Raw genomic sequence first — 21668 nt, 5'->3', positions numbered from 1 at the left:
AGAAAAAAAAGCTACCTCTATATAGGGTTTGAATTTTATCAACATGGTGCCTGTTATCACAACTTAAACAAAAATTATGCCTGTGATCCCTAATTATAATGGGAGTTAATCTTTACTAAGAAAAGATTTTATAGCAGTATCAATGGGTTAAAGACTTACTTCATCTCATTCCTCTCCTGCACCTTTCTCTTTGTAATGCCTTGAGATAAAAACCCAAAAACTTCTCCTGCTCCCAACCTAAGATAAGAATTAAGATGTACTGTTAAAACAACAACAAAAAAACTTCTTAAATTTTCACTTTTTTCAGCATCTGGAAGCTGATTTTTTGTAGTACACAGAAAAAACTACATCAGTGGGAGCTAACCTGACAAACCAGAGCAAGAAATCAAAAATTACCCAGAAGCAAACCAACTAGAAAGAAGTCCAAGCATTGTGGCACCTTGAAAAAACAGTGATGCACAGTTCAGTCAGCAACAAGCTTCCTCTCCCCTTTGCAATTTGCATAGCTGGCTCTCATGCTTGCTGGTTATGAAATATTCTTACAGCAGAACAACTTTAGAAAAATTTGGACAAGTGAGAATGGAGTTATTTTAATCTAGAAGAATATCACCCAAAGATACAGATGAATACAAACACTGTTCATATTAAAAAAAACCCAAAAGCATCAAACACGAATTTAAGCTGCATTCTTATCTATATATTGGCTTTCCTCTTCTTTGTTTTATAAAAATAGGGTATGACATTTCAGCTTCAATTGCATGTTTAAGTCATTTATTTATTGAACATTCCATTCTTGAAATATCATCTATTAAAGTGTTAGTTAAGACTCATCCTGCTTATAGAACAGGTTAAATTTCTTCTGAACTGCACTTGGAGACAATAATAAAGAGACTGATACAGACTCAATAAGAAATAATTAGATTATGGGGAGAAGAAAGAAAATAATAAATAAACAATTATAATAATAAAATCAAGATTCAGTCTTCTTGACTCCTAATAAAACAAATGCTAATGCCTTTTAGGTGATCACAACCAGATTTAACTCCAAAATAGTATTTACAGACTGAATTCAGATATAAACTGTGATTTCAAATCTACAGCTTGCTATAAAAAGAGGACAAAAACTTCCAAGAAAACATTTCTTTCAAAGGCAGATGAAGCCATAGTAAAAAATACTACTTTAAATTCCTGATCAGAGTATCATATAAAAATTAACATCTGTAACCACAGCTTTTATAATCTGTTTTTAGAAAAGTGGATTCTGTCCTACACTTGCACGTTTGTGACACAGATATAATTGTACATGGGCAATTTACATCTCAGCTCTGAGGTACTGAAGGAAAAGGATAAAGCTGAAGGTGGATTTTGCTGCCTCAGCAGTGAGCCCTGTGGGGTGGCTGGACCTGCTGGGATTCCAACATGGAAACAAACCTGGGAAACGACAGACTGGAATCCAAAAGCACCAAGGCTGCCTGGACATGGCTCTTTCTCCTACTGCAAAGCAGATATAATAAATGGGATTTTAGAAAGTTTCACAATTCTTAAGCAGTAGATGATACTTGCATTCCTGAAGGATTAAGTTCTACATTTCTTAATGCTAATTCAACTCTCTAAAACCAACCCAATAAAACCAGGAAAGATTTTTACAAGTAACATGCACAACCTAAAATTTCCACCCTCAAAACTGCCTTTTTGGTACTCTTTTAAGCTCTTAAGATACTCTATTTATTGAAGAGATGCCAGGAAGCCTGCAGAAGGAACAAATGCTTCTTTGGCAACAGGAAAACATTTTAATGCCTCCTGCCTTCAAAGTACGCACACCTCACCACAACATATGCTAATACACTACCAAATAAGTCTCTTTATCTTGCCATTTTTATAACAAACTGTTTCATTCATATCTATTTCAGCTTGTAACTACCTACTGCACAGAGCAGCACTCTGTGCTAAATCAACAAGTGGTTTATACCGAAGAAATAGAAAGTAAAAAAATAAAAAAAGAAAGAAAAAATTATATTTAAAAAAATTATATGTTCAAAAACAAATCAAGAGCGGCTAATCATCTATAAACTGTTTCGGTATAAAATCAAAATGTTTAGTCATGTAGGCATTCTGGGCCTTTTTTCCATCCTTTGTTCTTTATTTAAAATGAAGAAGATGTAACAGAAAAGATTCCTGCAAATACGATAGTGAGTGGCAATTTGAACCTAATCTGCCATTAACGTATGGAAACAAATGTCCCAGCCCTTCTGTGCAGGTATCCACGTGTGCAAATATACCTGTGCATGGAGATACACATCTGCTCCTGGATTTCCAACCTTCTCCAAGGCACACAATCCACTGACACACTTGGACAAATCAGCTAAACACTGAATCTAGAAAAAGATCAAGACCAGCTCTTTGCAGATCTATAGCCTGCAACTGTAAAAATATAATAAAGATTTGCTATCATATTACTAGCTGGATTTTTTCAAAGGGAAATTGATACTTAAAAGTTGTCTTCTTCCTGAAGATCTCAATGGAACAAAAGGAGAACTATTTCTAAAAATAAAGCAATGAAAATAAAGAAAACACACCCTCAAACATGCTGGAGCAAGAGCCCTTAGTGTAGGCATCAGTACCAGCCTTCACTGAAACAGGATCTTCAGTCTCCAGACATATCCTAGTTACTCCAATTAAATCACTGTGGTATTTAATAATACTAGAAAGAAAGATCTGCTTTTAGCATGTGGATTTAAATACCACAGAGAACTGTCAAAGACTTGGTATACAACTGGTATAACTCTGCTGGGGTAAACATTAAGATGAGAGGGAGAAAATAAGGCTGAATTCTATGGAAAAATTACGGGGATCCATCAAAGTAATACAGCAATACACCTGATGGCAGCTGTAGAGGGTAAGAGGATAGGGATGAATAAGTAAAAATTTGTTTGCCGTGACTGATTTTTTTTTCCCTGTTAGAGGGATCCAACTGCCTCTAATGATGCAATGGGTCAACCTGAAATCAGGTACATATTAAAAATACTGGAAATCCTGAAGTCAGAGCTCGTGAATGTGTTTCGTTTGTGTGCTGCCTCAGAGGAGACAGAAGTTAATACTTTTAAAAGCTCGGTATTTACACTTCTGAAAAATTCCAGCAGTTCATCCAGATTTGATAGGGCAGGATTTAAGTGTCTCAGAGTGCTCCTGACTGGGCACTTCTGCTGCTTTGGCACACGCACACACGGTATTCCAGTACCAAGGGGACACGGCATCAAATGCAGCTTTACACTGGCAGCACTGAGGAGGTTGAAATGTTTATCAACTCAGTAGGTCAAAAGTCTGCAGACACTGGGTGGAGCAGCAGTATGCCACAAAACTAACAGTTGTCCTCCTAGGAGAAAAAAAAAATAGAAAAAAAAAAGGAGAGGGGGGGGGGGAACAGTTGTCAGTAAAGATTAAAACTCCTGGCTCCATTCCACACAGACAATGTGCTGGTTTGGAAAATAGAGGATTAGCCCATCTCTACAGCCCAGAAAAAGCACAGGTTCATTTGCTGTCTCTGACACCAAACACTGCAGGGGTTCTCAAAACCTTCCTGGTTTCTTATGCACTGGGTTTAGAGCAGCAGTGTGTGGTTTTTCTCTCTGAGCAGGGTGTGGCTGAGTGTCACAGCCAGCAGGTTTAGCAGCTGACAGGAAAATAGCTGGGCAGCCTCGGCCCTGCTCGTGTGTTTCTTAAATTACTGCTTGTAGGCATGAAATGACTGAAGGGCAGTGTCCTCCCCGGTTAGCAGAGTGAACAGGCAGATCTTCAGAAAGGATGAGTGACAGGCAGTGCTGTCACACCGTGCCACGCAGAGCAGCAGGGATGGCACTGTGCAAGTGTGATCCGAGCCTCGCCGTGACCCTGCTCCTGCCCCAGCCTGGCAGGGACTGAGATATCTGCCTTAAAAATGTTCAGATCTGTTTTTTCACTAACCCAGAAATCACACTTTACCCAGTACTCATGGCATCTGTGCTTTTTCAGATACAGAAATCCAGTCCAACACTTAACTCTCCTTCCCTCTAAGAGGATACAGAATGTGATATGGAAATCCAGGCAGGAGTTACTGGCATGGATGTGGCATGTGCTAATCAGTGCTGCTCAAATGCCCAGGATCCCTACCCTGTGTGTTTTCATGGTCACTTTAAGCTCTTTAGAACAGAAACCCTGTCCTTCACATCTTTCTAAACCAGCTATCACACCTCCACAATTCCACATAATCTTACCATGTCAAGTGCACAAGCTACAGAGATAAGGATGACAGGTTGCCCTGTTTAGATCTCATTTTCTGTGGATTTGCATCAAACGTCAGCTACTTAAGACTGGACTCATTAAAGGCATTTTGCAGAACACAGTACATTCTTGTCTAAGGGAAGGAATGATAACTATTTTTGAAACAAGTGAAAACCATGCAGAAGAATATAATTTTAATTATTATATTTAGAATGTTAATATAGTGCTCTTCCAAAACAGCTCTAAAGTATGTTTTTATGGAGTCTCAACTTTAATAATTCCTAAAGATGTCTACTGATAATGTCTATCATCTTGTAACTGTAGCTTCTACAATGAGCAACGTTTAGCAATTAATAACAAAGTAGTCCAAACTCTCACACTGTTGAATTATTCAGTGTAATAGATGGATTTAGTGACTAGCCAGTAGTTTTCCATAATTTTCTTAGAAAATTATACTGTTGAATGTTTGAAAGAAATTCTTTATAGCATGATTATAACATCTTATGACTAAGAATATTATGACACTAATATGGAAGTAAATTATTTCACTCAACATGAAATCCACTAAATTTCGACATATGACTGAAGTGTAACAGAGTGGCAAATTAAAGTGTGCAATCTCTGCAATCAGATCTTTCTAAGAAAGATGGCTTTTCCAAAATAGCATTTATGCAGCCCTCTGGCTGCTGCCCAGATTTGGCATACCTAAGTTGTTTCATTTCATAAAGCTGAATTGCTTACCAATCAGATGTTTCTCATGTTACAAACTCACAGCAAACAGGCTGTGATACAGCTGTGTAAAACAGGCACCACTAACCTGAATCACCCATTGGTCTCCTCTCTTTTACTCAAGATCTTCCTGTTGAAAAGGAGTTTCTTGTTTTTATGGAAGATAACTATCAAATCAATGGATTTCAGCAGGCTAGGAACTAAGTGGTGTTCCTGGATTATACAGACACCAATAAGTAAGCTCAAAAACATTCCTTTTAAGAGCACTTTTCTGCCCACCACCTTTAGGTATATGCTTTGTAATAAACTGCTTGACTTAAATTCTCTAACAAGAACCTAACATCACCTTTGCTTGTTTAACTCCAGGTGACTTAGCTTTAAACCTTCTTTATTACTTTTCAAACAGTACAAGCTGAAATTTCTCAGATGATGCTTTTCCATTGCAGAAAGTGGATTCATTGATATTATGACTCATGGAAAGCTACAGTATCCACTTAGACTAATAAGGATTAGGGAAAGAATCACAGCGAAGCAATCAGGGCTCACCTTAAAGGCACTTTATATCTTTATCTACCTGAAGGCAACATTCCCTGAACCATATCCTCATTTTGAGTCCCTTCTATGACTGCACTGTTCAGCAGGTCAGCAAATCTGTGTGGGCTTATGTACTCGTCTTGTGAATCCTGCAGACACTTTCACAACCATAAAACTGAAGAATTATTAAAAACATGTATTACTACAAAATGTATGTTCCTATGCAGAATGCTTCCACAGCATATCTCAAGTTAATTAGTGTGGAAATTAAAACAAGAGTATTTTACTGCAGAACATTTTAATCAAGTTCCAGCTTTAGAGCTTTTTTCCATCTTTGATCCTGCAGCACTTTTTATTTAGTGGTGGCAATCTTTAGTCAGGGTTGAGACCATCAGGGCAATTACTGGTGTTAGGTGCCACTTCCTTCCCAGGGCACAGAAGTGCCAGGCATGTGCTGCGCTACCACAAACAGCTCAATCCCATCCTATCCAAACCCTTTCCTGTCTTACACCAGGCTGAGACAAGCATATCTGAAGACCCTTTGAACAGTCTAACAGCAGTATTTTGGTTGACTCATGAATAAAATATTTCTCAACTTATACATGCAATCACAGGCCAGGGACTTTGGATCTGAAACGCTATGTTTAAAAAAAATCCTTAAGAATATGCTTTGTTCCATAAGGTGTTTTTCTTCCTAAACGAAACCCCAGTGTAATTTCCTGTATAATTACCCTTGATGCAATCCTGCCATTGGAGTTTCCCTCAAGGGAAAGAGCTTTGGGTAGACAATGGTAAACATAGGCTGGCTGCAGCGGTGGCAGTGTCCCAAGGGACAGTGCAGCAATTCCAACAGGCTTTTGGGTAGTGAGATTGGAGTCAGAAAGTTTAAATCTAGAGAAGAAAAGAAACAAAAAAATATTTATAATAAAATGATTGCATGAAAAAGTCAAACACAAGCATGATCCATGAACAATTCAGAAAACAGCTGCCTCACATTCTTAAGGTTTTGTCAAAACAACAATGAGGTAATACAAATTACCACAATTAGAGTGAGGCACATAATGCTTCCCATGTCTAAATTCAAAAAGTTAAAGTTAAATGTACAAGTTTAGTATCTGTGGGCATAAGTTTAACTGGCCTAAAATACTCAGGTGAAAAATATTATAGCTTAAGCAAATATTAGAAAGAATTAAAAGATCATGAAGGACTTTTAGACACAGAGATGATCTAGACAGATGTTTAGTAACTAATAACAATACAACATTATGAAAAGGACATCAGTAATATTTTATTAAAATATTTCAGCAACCAGTCCAGCAGGATAGCTAACCTCACGACAAAGCCCAAACTCCACCATCAGCAAAAAGAGATTTGCAATATTTGGAATTACTTGAAATTCAATCCAGCCCCACATAATTCTCACAGGTCCAACCAAAGAGACCACTCTAAAAAGATCGATACATTCCTCATGTGTCAAGTGTTCCCCAAAAGCCTACAAGATGCCATTATTTTCACCAAAAGGGACTCCAGGGTCATTTCCTGGGAAAAGAGCCATCACTTTCCCAGGCCTGGCCCAAGCCACAAGGTGTTTTATAAATTAAACCCCACATGCTAATCTCTGTCTAGAAACTGAGAGACAGCCAAGCCAGGTGAGTGAGTTTAGGTGCTGAGTAATCAAGATAAGATGCAGTACCTGATAAATCAGTTTTATGGTATCACACTGGTTTCAGCTTTCAAACACTGCAAGGTTGAACCCCAGACACAATGTACCACAAGAGCCCCAAGGAGGGGACGAGCAGGACGTTTGCGTCAGAAAGAAAAGGTCACACTCTGCAGCCAAGCAAAGATTGAGGAAAAGGAGTCCAGTCACTTCTGTCACTTCCCCAGCAGCTGCCAAGTATTTAACAGCACTCTTGAAACTGCAAATTTAGGCAGTGACAGATGAAATCTGCTACTTTAATCATATGTGCCACCTGCTTCCCCAGCACAGCATTATGGTACACCTGTCTGACACAGGCACTGCTCCTGCTCGCTGAAACCGGGCTGTTGCAGCAGCAATGGCCACAGTCTTTAATAAGGTCACTCAGAATAGGACAGGTCTATGGGTGTGTGTATATGGATATATAAATCCATCTTTTTCAGGTTCTGCATCTTGGCTGAAAATAAGAGTAATCCTCACATCTTTGTATAAAACAATTTACAAACCAGTCCTTAAAACCGATTTTGCAATATTGCCTTCCCATTCCCAAACCAAACTCCACTGGCATCTTCAGGAACCACATCACACAGCAGGATTCCAGAAATGATTGTGCAAGTCACAACTGGGTGAGAAAAGGCAGACCTCCTTGTACACTTTTCCTGGCAAAGCAGTGAGGGTTTACTCCAGTGGCCAAGGTACAAGAGACCCTTTCCATAATCCCTCTAATCTTCCCAATGGAACTCTCCACTCTTCTGCTTTCTCCTTAGACCTTTAAAACTGAGAATTCCCAAGATAGCATCAGCTGTGGGGAGACACAACACATCCAGATCTGAGAGGATCTGCAGGTTATCATCAGATATTACTAACTCATGTGATTGCATGATGTAGAACCAGATGAGCCAAGGGCCACTTTAGAGCAGAGAGCCTGAATTGGGGCAGAACTAAAGCAGCTCAGCTGTCATGCTGTGCTGAAATGGCCAAGGGCTGCTCGCATTTCTTCTGCCTTATGTATAACAAGTCTGCCAGTTTAGGAGTGTGCTGCCTGGCAGGGAGTTGCATTGTTGGCTGATGCATCTGATCTTGCCTCAGGAACTGTATTTCTCATCTCCTATTTCCATTAAAGAGTTTCTCCTGCAAAAAAAAAGCATCCTTCTTCATACAGGCTTCAAGTAAGAAACCATTTATAACCACCACTTGACCTCAGAAATAGTCTTTGGAACTCTGGTTTTTGATATTGGACATTTTTGTTCTAATGCAGCATTTCAAACATAATTCGATTAAATAAATCTTTTAAAATATAAATCCTTGCCCAAGCCTTTGAAGAACTGTTAGAAATGTTCCTCTCACTGTCAGAAAATGCTTTCATTCTTTCTGTAATCTGAAGAAAAAAGAAATTTCCTACCTTTCAAAAACCTGTAGTAGATGTTATAGAGGGTCCTCATGGCCAGTTCTTGCAAAGGCAGCACATGATCTGTTTCTGTCCCTATAGATTTCACCTCTGCTGGCAGGAACACAGTTAACTGGCCTGATGAAAAAGAGAGCAGTTTCACCTCTGAAACTTGAATTGGAGAACCACAACTAGAAGGACACAAGACATTTAGAAAGTGGTTAGAAAAAAAGTAATAAAAAGTAACTTCATGGGGAAACCCAGATGACCAACCCAAAGTAAGCCTGATACTGTTCTCCAGTGCAGCACCCCTCAAGGATTCCTTGCAGAGAGCAGTGCAATGGTGGGGTTGACCTTTAAAGGTCCCTTCCCAAACTATTCTATGATTCTATGTTTCTACAGATTCCCACCTTCTGTGATGTGCTAGACATGGGACATTTGGAGGAATTACTCATCAAGTAACATAAAGAAATAAGAACACAATCCCAAGGGGGTGAACCAAGTATGCTACGTGCCCATTACTTGCCCACATGACAGATCTCTTTTAGCCTCTTGTACTTTACTGAGGGGAGCAGTTTCAGACACTTGGCTTCCTGTGTCTTGGATCAACCAGCTGAAAACAATCATGGATTTCTCAACTGTAACATGGGAGGCACACTCCATAAACTCCCAAGAAGAAAGCATTTTAAGTGCCACTGGGTGACTCTGTACTACACCTTTCCCCACCCACAGAGTTCTCTTGGAGGGCACAGGGTGGGTAGATGAAGGAAAAATAAAAACAACAGCCATGCTGTAGTGGGAAGATATCCTAATAAGTCTATTAGCCTTGCCCTTCCCGAATCATATATGGAAAGGGAAGGTTATTTGGATCCAGGGAGAGAAACTTAGCTTGCAGTAAAAAAAATAACTCTTTACGTGATCCCTGTTGCAAGTGATCATACCAGAGAGACACGCATAGGAAAATTCTACTAAGAGGTTGGGGAAGTCAACAAGGGAATTGGAATTGTTTATGACAACTGAAATTTGAAGCCAAGAGCAACTTGTTGGGGCCAGTCCTAACAAATGGAATAGAAACACAAATTTGTCAGCATTCCCAGATATTAGACCTAAAACGGAGGTAACCACTCTCACCCTTATCAGATGTGAGAGAAATCTCATAGTACTCCTCTGACAACAAATAATCTCACCTCTTCTGATTGAAGGAGAAACAGCCCAGAGAAACAACCAAAGAGCAGCATCCAACAGCAAGCAAGTCAATAAGTCTCTTGCTAAATATTTAATACTTTCCCACAACCCATTCGTGAGGTTTAATTAAGTGGGAATTCAGAGATCCAGTATTCCAATGGTCCACTCCCAATGAGTTAGTTATCACAATAAATAAATGAATAAATAAATCCATAATGTTGCATCTTCAAGCTGAATAACCCCTTACCAACCTCACTAAAAACTGTATAAACCCAAGAACTCACTACAGCCTCTGCAGTTCAGAGCAGGGACATTTGGTCTACTTTATGTAAAGGGCGAGGCTATTAATGCCACACACAAAATCCATGGAGGTTAAAAATTGGAATAGAGGATGGTCTAAACAGCTGGGGAAAAACAGGAGCTGCAGAAGAAGCCTGGTGGATAAATAAGTGAGGGGAAAAAAAAGCTGAGACCACCTATTGGCTGTGTTCAGCAAGACTGACAGATCCCTAACTGGGGACTATGAAATCCAATCTGCAAAAAATAAGATCAAAATTTATTTTGAGTGCTGAGATCATCACCTCTCTTATAAAAGACTTTTTTCAGTCAGTCTGACTGCAGGATGCCCAGACAGAGATTCAATACTTACACAAGGCAATTTATATTCTATTTTCAGAAATCAAGCTTTATGTCAGTAACAGCAGCTTGTCAGATTTTATTCTCCAGTGGAGGGCCAGACAGAGCACTAAAGCCTGGATCTTCAACTCTTGCCTGACCCGTGAAAACCTTAGCCTGGTTGCTAATGCTTTCTTGGAAAGAACACAGCAATTCTTCACATGACCATTATTACACAATTTTCAAGTCTCTCAGCACATTATCAAATAAAACCTTTGGTTTCTTAACAATGTATATCTGCTCTCCCCATACTGAAATTTTTTCTTAAAAATAATCTGTAATGTTTCAAGACAGTTTCACAACAAAGACAAGGATCTGTCTGGTGCACAAACGCTATTTTTCTTACTAGAAATTCTCTCTTTTTTCTATTCATTATTAAGGAAGAAAATCACTTTTCATTCCACAGAGGCATTACAAGAATCAATTTCATTGCAACACTTGCAACTCCTTTAGTCTCTTCTATACTAGATTTTTAAGACTAGATTCTATAATTCTGTACTAGATTTATAGTATCAGAGATACTAGCAGGTGGTCTCACCAGCACTGTACATATAAGAATAGCAAAAAGAACTGGTAGGATCTTCACAAAGGTCAGTGCAAACATGAAATTATTTTAACTGGGTATAAGATGAAAGCTTAAAAAAAAAAAAAGAAGACATGATTGTTGTATAAAACCACCTGAAATAGGCAGGACAGTTTGACCATCTCCTGCATCATCATTACTGGTTTGGGTCCCAGTCAATACAATTCTGTTAAATTTAAGGTCAATTTAATGTCTGCCTAACAATTTACAATCAGTTCTGAAAGAAAAAAGGCTAGAATTTATCTTTCCTGAAAAACAAAATTAGTAAAAGCTTGCAAGTCACACAGTTCAGCAGAACTGTAATCCAACTGCAAGTATTTAAATATCACCAACCAGCTGACACTGGAATATTAGAAAAACCTTAAAATGCCAAGACTCAGCATCTCCCATATTGCAGGAGAGTGCAGGCTGTAGAGAGGGAATTTATATTTAATGCGAGATCTGCTGAGAGTGAGCATACCAGAAATTTATAATTAGATGGTAATGGGGACAATCCTCTTCTGATCAGTTTTACACCAGTAAGGCTCCATTCATCAGGGGTGCTGATCCTAATTTATGCCAGTGTCAGGGCAGAAAGAATTAAGCCAGTGTCCTACACAGACCACTTTTTTCTTGCATTCTAACCACAAACATGAGACAGCCCAGGATATTTTTAAAATCCACATGTAAAAATAAACCTGTCAATCCATAACTCCTAAAAAAAAAATCACTTTAGTAAGTAGGTACCAAGACCTACAAGAAGCTGACACTAGGACGTAAAATGAATGAAGGAGCTGCACACAACTTTTCAAGATATGACCCACAACTTACAGAAATGTGAGCACTTAGAAACAAAGAGATGCTGAAATACATTAAGAATTACTTTGTTCATTCTCTAGCTCTGGAAACTGTGAAGCCTACACTTTTGGCCAACTTTTAAATTCAGCTCTAGGCCTTACATTATTGTTACAAATTCTTTCAGAGTAACTTCACTGTTATGCCCTAATACTAAAATAGTTAAAAGTCAGCAATTAACACAGAAGATTTATTACAAAAATAGAACAAGAGCTGGGAGCTGCAGTAATCCCCTCCAAGTAACATCAGCTCTGAATCAATCACAGACACACAAAAAATAGCTAGTTGTATCATACAGGAGAAGTTTTACAAGGACAGGTACACAAGACATCTGAATTAATTCATACCTACCCACTGCAACCAATGACTTTATTATACAGATAAGATGGGAGGCCTTTCAGGTGACTATTGTTATCCACATAAACATATTGGAGTTCTCGAGAACGACCTAAATCTGGGTTTAGAAAACAAGAAAAGTCAAGAGGAGAAAGGATGACATAGTGACAATTATAAGCAAAGCAATTCTCTTTAATTATAAATAAGCCAATCAGACTCAATGTAAGCAAACATAAATTAGTACTTCTCAGTTGTAAAATTTCAGCCAATGGTTTTATTATGGATGAGCTGAAAAGCTGTTTAGAAGCAAGCATTTCAAATTACTAAAACAAAACAAAGCCCCCTTTCAGAAGCCCTGAAAATCCCATTATAAATAATTAAATTTTAACATTGACAAACTCTGAAGTCAGTTGGAAGAAGCAAAGGGACAATTGATTTCAAATCCTCAGTGCATACTTCAAGTTCATAAGGTCAAACCTGCTTTCATTAACTGGCCTCATGTCAGTGAAATCACAGCTTCTCTATCTTTGGGAAAGTGGGAAAGACAGACACAAGAATGTGCTCTGTCCCCCTTTTTCTTTTCTCCAAGGAGGGATCCTTGCTGGGATTCATTAGCCTTAACCAAATACAAGTGCAGTCATTCAGACTCGTGCAGTGAATTACAGAGCCCAAGAAAACACAAAGCATTAAACTGCAGAATATGTTAGACATCAAAAGTTGTGGCTGCAGTAAATGATCAATACTTCTGGAGGTGTGCTGCTTGCATTATTGCTCTTAAAATATTCATGGCTGGTAGTCAAAAGAAGCAAGTACAGCATGATTAAGTAATGTCTTTGTGGACTAGAAATCTATTAAGATACCTCTAGATAGAAGCATATCAGTATGGAACTATTTTATTTTGCTTAGAAAATTAAAATTAAATGGGAAAATTTAGGTTTCTTGGAAGAATTCTCAGACATGAGAATTTTGCTTATTAGCAAGGTGTAGTCAGTGGTAAAACTGTCTGCCATTAAAAGAAGTGAAAAACATACTAATGAGAGACATTTCAAAAGACACCAGACTGAGCTAAACAGAAAGGTCTGAAAGAGTTTTGGACTAGCAAGAGAGCTGATGTGTAGGACTGCTGGGCAGCCCAACTCATCTGTCACTCCCATGCCCTTTGAGACACTGGGCAGGAAAAGGTTTCTGTGTTTAGTGCAAAGCACAAAGCAGAGGAGTCTGAAAGCCTCTGCCCAGGATGGGAGAGCTGTGACCCAGACAAACTGCATGATGAAAAACACAAATAATCTCTGTGCCTCCCAACTTGTTAAACTTTCATGGGTTCCTCAGAGAGACTAAGATAAACATTTGGCTGCATCAGCCAGAGCAAGACAATACTAATATTGAGTAATTCTGATTTCCCATCTTTATCAGTTACCTTGGCTGGCAGAAATATAAGGGTAAGTGGAGAAACGGGCACAGCTTCTGTCCCCTTTGTAATCATGACCAAGAACAGAATAAAAATGAAACAATTTTCATGATATTTCTCTTCAGAAATTCACTTTGTAATGCTGATCTCATTCCCTACTACAACAATAGGTAATACAAACCCTTCTTTATTACTGAACAGTTTTATTGTACACAAGAGCTCTAAATACCACTTAGTGCAGATATTTTGAGTGATCCCTCCCCAAATGTGTGTCCATCTTAAAATATACTGAATGTCTTCAGCTGTCTCCCACTTGAATGGCAGCTGTGAGCACCAGAAACCTTAAAAGTTCGTGCTGAGGAGTGACATTATCAAATCTTTGATATAAAGAGCAAGTGACGATACCAACAGAAGAGATTCCTTTTCTAAAATAAAAGTGTTAACAGAGGACAAAAAATGAGTTTGGGTTTTTTTTCCCCTTTAACACAGGCCCTTGCTTTGCAACAGTCTGTGGAGGTTTCAGGGACCATAATCTGGGCTTTGTTCAAAGCAGAGTCACTGGACATCAAGGGACACATTCAAGCATCACATGCTGCTTTGACCCTGTCCCAGAGACATTCCAGCTCACAGAACTATCTGCTGCATCCATCAAGTGTCCTGCCTTAGGATGGGAGCACAAATCCCTCTGCTGACTGATGGGCACTGCTGGAGATGCTGCTGAGCATCACCTCAACAAGATGATTTATTTGGGCTCAGTATTGCAGAGCTGAAAATAGTTTAGTGAAGTTCTGGGATATTTTTAGATGAAACAAAACCCCATTGTTATCCTACAATGAATAAAAATACTGCAACACGGAGGCAATGTAACACCATAAAATACTGTAGGGCTGGTGAGGAATCAGCCAGTACAATTTAGAGCAGGTAGCAGGTGGATGGGACATGTAATGTTCAGAGAATGTTCCCTCGTGTTGCAGAAGCCACTTAGACTAAAAACAGCAGAAAACTATGGGTTGCTGGGGTAGCTTGAATGTGCTAATGTTTAACTTATTAATTTAGAGAATGGCAGAAAATTTTTAAAAGAGGCTCATCTTGCTGGTTTCTACACAGATGTATGCAAATGGGCTGAAAATCAGGCAAGTCAAAAAAAGCCCTAAAGCTGTTCTTTTCATATGCACTGAGAGGGGGGAGTGAGGCTGCATCTCATCTCTTCCCTCTGTCTTTATCTTATGCTATGTTTAGATTCTAAGTTCTGAGTTGACTGCATTTCCTAGGTAATTAAAGCAAATTTTTGGATGTTAGACAAAATATCTCAGTAGGAAAAATTCAATTCCCAAAGCCAAATAGCCTGTAACTATAAATGTTCCTTTGATAGAGTTTCTTTGCATTAAATAACCAAGCATCTTCTAGACTCCAAAAGATTTTTTCCCAGTTTCAAACATTATCCATAAAGTTTAAATTTAAATAAATCATCACTTTGAAAGGCTCTTTGTGTCCTATCCACATTAATTTTTGTCTTGTATCAGCCAACAAATATTGTTAAAAGTTCTCTAAAAACCATGCTTCTGAAGAACTCTGTGCAATAAGGAAGCTGCCCATCTCTGAAAAGGCTAAAGCTACAAAGAAGGTTTTCATGTGGCTTTTGCAAGCACTGTACTGTGTCTAAAACATTTCCACTTTCCTCCTTCCAGCCTCCCAGATCAAAGACCTCTCTCCCAGAAATGACCAAATGCCATGAGTCCTGAACAAACCCCAATTCTATTTTTTTCTTTTGCTCCCTCTTTTTTTTTTTTTCCCTTTTTTTTTAACCTCAGGGCCCTGGCATATGCATTCCACATGGCTGAAGATGGAACAAAAGCTCTTGTGTGGCTGCACTGATGCTCTTTTAACCATACTGTGAGGGCAAGGACACAAAAGCAGCATATACTGAGGTAGAATAAGACCTTTGTTTAGTGTGCACTGATAATTACTAGACCCTTTTTCTAGAGAAAAAGCGCGCATAAACCCTCAAATAAAGTGATATAATACAGAATATTTGCTGTCATAACATCCCCTGTGCTGCCAGTACACTTGAGAATTTATGGTCTTTTTTAATTATATTTGTACTTTATTTCACAAATGATTTTTATTTTTGCAGTGTCATCAGACTCACATTTTTGCTTGCGGAGGAATTTGTTTTCAGGCACTGGAGCATTTGCTAATGCTAAAAATTTAAAGTTAATTTTCTGTCAAAAGATAATTTATGTTGTAAGTAGATTGATATACAATGATCAGCAGATTTCTAAGACCATTTACTAAGTGAGCATGAAGTTACCATGACAATAATGTAACTGTTCAGGATGCAGCCTCCAGTTCAACTTATAAGTTTCGGAGTTGTTCTTAAAAATTACTTTATTAGGAAGGCCCAAAAGCTGACATCAAATGGTGTCTCATTTCTTTCAGTACAAACTGAAATACAGCTGAATAACGATTTTTATAAAACACTGGCAAATCCAAGATTTAGGTGTATTCTGCAGAACGAATTATCAATTCTCTACTGTTTACCCATCTGCTTGTTTATGGACCAGTTCTGAAAGTCAGGGAGTGGGATAAGGTATTTTTACTTTATTTTAGAACTGATTAAAACAGCACTACACTCTTTTTTCCTAAGGCACATGTGCCTGCAAACTTAAAAGAATGTACAGGGCAAAGAAACTCCAGATCCCTGCCCAGGGCTGTGCTGCTGTGCTGGAATAAACCTTGCACCCATCAATCCAGGAACAGGAAAATGCAGATTTCCACTACACTTAACAAGAGGCTCTGCAGCTACAAGGGACAAACTTGGACAAGGCAGAACGGATTCCTGGTTTACATAGTAGGTGTCACCCACCACATGAAATAAATGAAGTAAATAACGCTTTAAAAAGCATTAAGCAATTTGTTTTAAATGTGTTTCTTTTAATGTGGACACACCTAATAAAAAAAGAAAAAACCTCAACCATTCTGTCAGATGAATAAATTCTCTGCTTTTCAACACAGTTCCCTAATTGCCAAAAATTGTTTTGACAATATTTGCTTGACTACCACTCGAAAGTATCTCTGCAGTATTTTTCACCATTACTTAGCATCCTTACTCAGTCATTAACTGGTAAAGTGAAGCTGGATGTAAGAATACACACAAAAGCCCCACCAGCCAACATGTGCAGCAAGCAGAAGTAATGCTACAATTATGCCTTAACTTCACCAATATTCCAAGAAAAATATTTTCCCAAGCAACAGAAGATAGATTTAATCTTTTGGCTTTTCAATACACTCTCTCTTCTTTATTTCATCACATCTTGACCACTCTGAAGATTTCTGATTCTTCAGAGGAAGGATTAAACATTTACATTTATACTGTGCTGCTTTTCCTCTGAACTCTAGGATTTATGATTCAGTTTCATATCCACAGATAGCAAATTATCTCCAAATGTTCACCAGTGAGTCACTATTAAGAACTACTGAACAAGGTCAATTGACAGTCTTTGATGTTTCCCGTTATTTTAAAAGTTCCTTTTGAGTGTTTTGAATTTGAGTCTAAAAATAAAGAAAAAAGAAGGTGTGTCATTATATTAGAGATTTATTTCCTCCTTTTGAACTTAAAACACTTTGGCAGATCTATGGCTCATCCAGGTCACGGCTCGCTCACAGATAAGCTGCAAGTGCAAAAGTAGCAAAAACTTTTATCCTTTAAAATTTCATATCTCATCTTACTGAATTTTTGCAAAATTAAAACTGTTTAACTTCTTCTCTCATGGGAGTTAAAAATATTTGCCAAAATAAGGGAAGGCAATTTGCTTGGTTTAGTACTGTGGAATCTGGATGATGCATCCTGGAACTCGTTTTCTCATTTATATGACGACATATGCTGGGACATAACTGCAACACTTTGTCTGGAGACATTACTTCCACTTACTTTCCAGTAATATAAACTAAGGTGATAAAAAATTCAGAAATATCAGTAAGTTCTTAAAAAACTGAACTGCTGGTACTGAAAAGATTAACTTAAACCTATACAATGTAATTAATTTAGAAATTATGATCTCATTTTTAGCCATCTCAATTTCCAGCTTCTTTCCAATGTGATTATCATAACTTAATCTGCACCTAATTAACACCAAACTCTGTATTCTAGAAAAGCTATTAATGGTTGTTCAGATATCAGGGCAGCTCTGCATGTGTGTCTGTATCTCAGCTGAGATTACCCCATGGCAGGGCTGAAAAGTGACAAGTTCAGAGAACAGGATTTGCTTTTCCCAAAGGGAACACACAGTGACTGCCCCCAACAAACCCCCACACACTGACTGCACCTCCTACTCCTGACCTGCTTCTACCCTTCCAAATTTTCAAAGGGTTGAGCAAAAGGCACATCGATTCCTCCCTGGGCTACCACTGTGGAAATTTTGACGGATGCCTGTACACAGCATAAACTAAACCTGCACTGGATTACGTGGTACTGACATTCCTGATGCTGAAAAGTAATTTATATGGAGTTACTGGGACTCCACAACAAGTTTTAAACCCTAGCTGAAGAATGTTAGTTAAATCATCAGATCCAGCAAACAGAAACAGATCATTACCCAAAGTGGTGGAACTCAGATTACACAGTACTATATTTAAGCACATCATTTAAACTTTTTCCCCTCGGTTAGCTAAAAATAAAGCAAATTTGATAGCTGCCTTATTGCTTTAAAAAAAAACCCCATGAAACCTTAACCTGCATTTTTAAAATTAACATGTTTTCCAACAATATGATCCCCGTGACAGCTCCATAAACAGAGTCTGCAGGGACCACCAAAGAAAGTCGCTGGTTGCTTTGTTTTTAACTCCTGGGGGCAGGGAGTTTGTTTTGCAGGTGGGGACTCACCCAGGGGCAGGAATGCCAGGCGGTTGCCAGCCATGGAGAGCTCGTTGAGGCTGGGCAGCTGGCACAGGTGGCGGGGCACAGACCACAGGTGGTTCCTGTCTGCAGTCAGGTACTGCAGTGAAAGGCACATGTGCAGCCTCTCGGGTAACGTCATCAGGCGGTTCGTGGAGATGTCCAGAGTCTGCAGCTCCCGCAGGTCTCCAACCTCTGCACAACAGGCAAGCAGAATTATATACCAAAAAAACCCCTCACAGAAATTAAAATCAAAGTTCATCAGCGGTGCTGCTTTTCTGTGAGATACTGTTCTATCAGTCCACGTCGAGAACTGATAATGGTAATCTCCGTCATCTTCATGCATCAAAAAGGTTTGGAATATAAAGATGATGGAGATTATCGGTATCGGTTAGGAACCTTTATCAGTATGTTCAAGTATGAGATCATTCATAGTGTATTCCTGAACTGTGACAATTCCTGTCAAAATATCAAGCATTTTCCTAGTCCTAAGTCAGAATGCAAGGAAAAAAAACCCAAACCAAAATGCAAACAAAAGAGCTTGCTGATATTAACATTATAAAGCTTGCCGATATTGAGGGTATTTTGCACAGCCCCAAACTCAGGAAAAGTCAAATGATTTTTTTTTTTTTTTAATATTGAGGATGCAATGAGTGATTACTTAATATTCTCTTGCAATAAGAGTTACAAACACATGCCTAGCACTTCTTGCTCAGTGACAGTCTTTCACCCAGCATGCTTGGGAAAAACAGCTCTGTCTTCATGATACAGTTCAGAAGGGCTTGTTTAAATTAGAAAAGAAATTTCTTAATAACCAGTGATATTGTTATGTTATATTGTAGGAAGATAGTTCACTAAATTCTAATCTACAGTTGCAATAATGGCAGCATCTAGAAGTTGTTTTTTTTTTCCATTTCAAGAATTTAAATCTAGATTTCGTGTTTCAAATAGTATTGTATAATTTATTTAGATAAGTAACAAACTAAATTCTTAAATGTGCATAAGACATGAACACACAAGCAGCCTCACTTGTACAACAGTGTTTTTCCTTGTGTCTGTGAAACAGGATGCAAGACTGACTGACAAATAGATTCAAAATATATTAAGCAGCTCTGCAGGTTACCTCATTGTTAATTTAGTTATTCTTCTACAGTTACTCTAAAAACTAGATAATTCTATATATTATTTCCCTCAAACAGAAGAAAACTATAACATTTCCCCCCAAACACAGGGAACAGTTTTGCTTTGTTTTTAAATACCTCACAGCAATGGAAGCAACTCATGAAGTGCTTGGTGCCCCTAAAACTTGCTGCAGTTCTCAGCATCTTGCAAATCCAAATGTACTTTGCTCTCAGCTGAATGAAACCAGCTCTTGCATCTGAGAGCTGCTAAAACAAGATCACTAGAATTTTCTACACTGAAAACACCAGACAATCTACACAATCCACAATCTGTACAATTTACAGCTCTATCACCCAGATTTTTTACAAAGATATAAATAGGGTAACACTGTTTAAGTTAAAGTTAAACAGAACCTGTTTTGCCCTTAAGCTCTCTGCAGCAGGAGCTTGAAAATTCACTGTTCCCTGAGCTCTGAGGTTGCACCTTATATATTACACACAAAAGAAGGAAACAAAACACTGGGTTAACCCAAGCTGTCTTCCACACAATGGGAAAAAGGAGTTCACCTTGGGAGAAACTGCTATAAATGTTGCTTTCAAGACTGGAAACATGAAAAGCAAAGAAAGGGAAGTTGTAATTCAATATTAGAGATTTTCACACAAGTAATCATTAAACAAAATGCACGTGCATGTGTAGAGGGAGTTTGTGCCCACTGCAAACAATCCCAGCATCAACTACAATAAAGACTCAACAACACAGTTTATGCATCCTTTTAGAAATATTACTGACAGAAGCAGCTACTGTACACAGATGATCACATTGTTCAAACCTCTTAGCTTTGATGTCAACAGGAATAAGCTTTACTTGAAAAGGTTTTTTTTTTTTTCTAGTACAGGATTGAAAATGCCTTTCCAGGCATCAAAATGACAAAAGCAAAATAATCACTACTAAATAGCACAAGACTACTGTGCAAAAAGAACTGCAGCAGATCTCATTTCAAAAGAGTTTTATATTCATTGCAAAGCCATATGCTTGAAAACAGTGACAGGAAAAGAGCCACCTACATTCAGCCAAACCACTGACCACATGCAGTCAATAATAGGCCCAGCTATTTTCATGCACTAACCTTTTTCTCTGCCACTAAAAACAGTTCTCTACTTCAGTTTAGGTCCAAAATCCCATAAATGTTACGGTTGGCAAAGCTGGCAGAGTTTCAAAGGCATTGCTAGAATGATATGTTTCAAATCTAAGAGGAAATAAAAGTATTCTCACTTTATCCTTCATCCAAAAAACACACCCAAAACTTCATCCTCTCTACCTTAATCTCCCAATGCATACCAGATGTAAACATCCACTTTCAACATCTAGTGCCACATGTTGCACAAAGACCCACCGACCCACAGTGAAGTTTAAGACCAAGCCAAACAAAGTGCCATCATATTAAGGACATAACCCTCACATTAAAGATATAAACCCCAGACTACCCAGCATAGTGCTCAAAGCTCAGTCTGAAGAACGTGCTCAGACACTTACTAATGACACTAAATTGGTTTTCATCTCATTAAAGCAAGGGAAACAGTTAAGAGGAATAACAGAAATATAAACAGTCCATGAATAAGTTTTTCAAGCTTTTAGGTACTAAACACCTAAAGTCTTGCAGCACAAATACTGCAGGAAGCCTTGGCTAACAGTCACAGTGAAAGACCTGCAAATCTCTCTCTTGCTGTCAAGCTCATCAAGCACTAGGATAATACCATAGGTGAACTTTCAAAATTTACAGCAGATCCAGGAAAGAAAATGGCTATTCCCAAACAAAAAGAGCTGACAAAGAGACTTCCAGAGATTCCTCCAGCACCCCCAAGGGTAAGAAAGAGACAAGCATTATACATCACCATTAGACCACACTGAGGAGTTCCAATTACATTTAAATGAAATTCATAAAAGTGTAATTTAAAATTTATATTAGCTCTAGGATTAACACTATCAAAATCAATGCGGCAGAGCACTGAGCCCCGTTCTGATATC

The 21668-nt window shown here is 38.4% G+C and overlaps 1 protein-coding gene across 4 annotated transcripts in view; it reads right to left on the bottom strand.

Annotated features, from left to right (window-relative positions):
- Positions 1–481: 481 nt before the first annotated feature.
- The window catches only part of LRRC28 (leucine rich repeat containing 28), a 49924-nt gene continuing 28737 nt past the window's right edge, over positions 482–21668 (bottom strand). For 2 of the 4 annotated variants that reach the window (XM_062501178.1, XM_062501177.1), the window contains 5 exons: positions 18510–18716; positions 12235–12337; positions 8622–8797; positions 6252–6411; positions 482–3373 (listed from right to left, as the gene is read on the bottom strand). In XM_062501178.1, coding sequence (XP_062357162.1) covers positions 3301–3373; positions 6252–6411; positions 8622–8797; positions 12235–12337; positions 18510–18716 — 719 coding nt within the window. In that variant the 3' untranslated portion in view covers positions 482–3300. The remainder of the gene's footprint in view (positions 3374–6251; positions 6412–8621; positions 8798–12234; positions 12338–18509; positions 18717–21668) is intronic. The other 2 variants (XM_062501180.1, XM_062501181.1) reach the window with 2 other exon arrangements.

Source organism: Cinclus cinclus, chromosome 13 (assembly GCF_963662255.1).
Source record: "Cinclus cinclus chromosome 13, bCinCin1.1, whole genome shotgun sequence".
NCBI lineage: Eukaryota > Metazoa > Chordata > Aves > Passeriformes > Cinclidae > Cinclus > Cinclus cinclus.
Note: the sequence above shows the minus strand (reverse complement) of the source record. Positions and strands in the feature narration are given on the sequence as shown.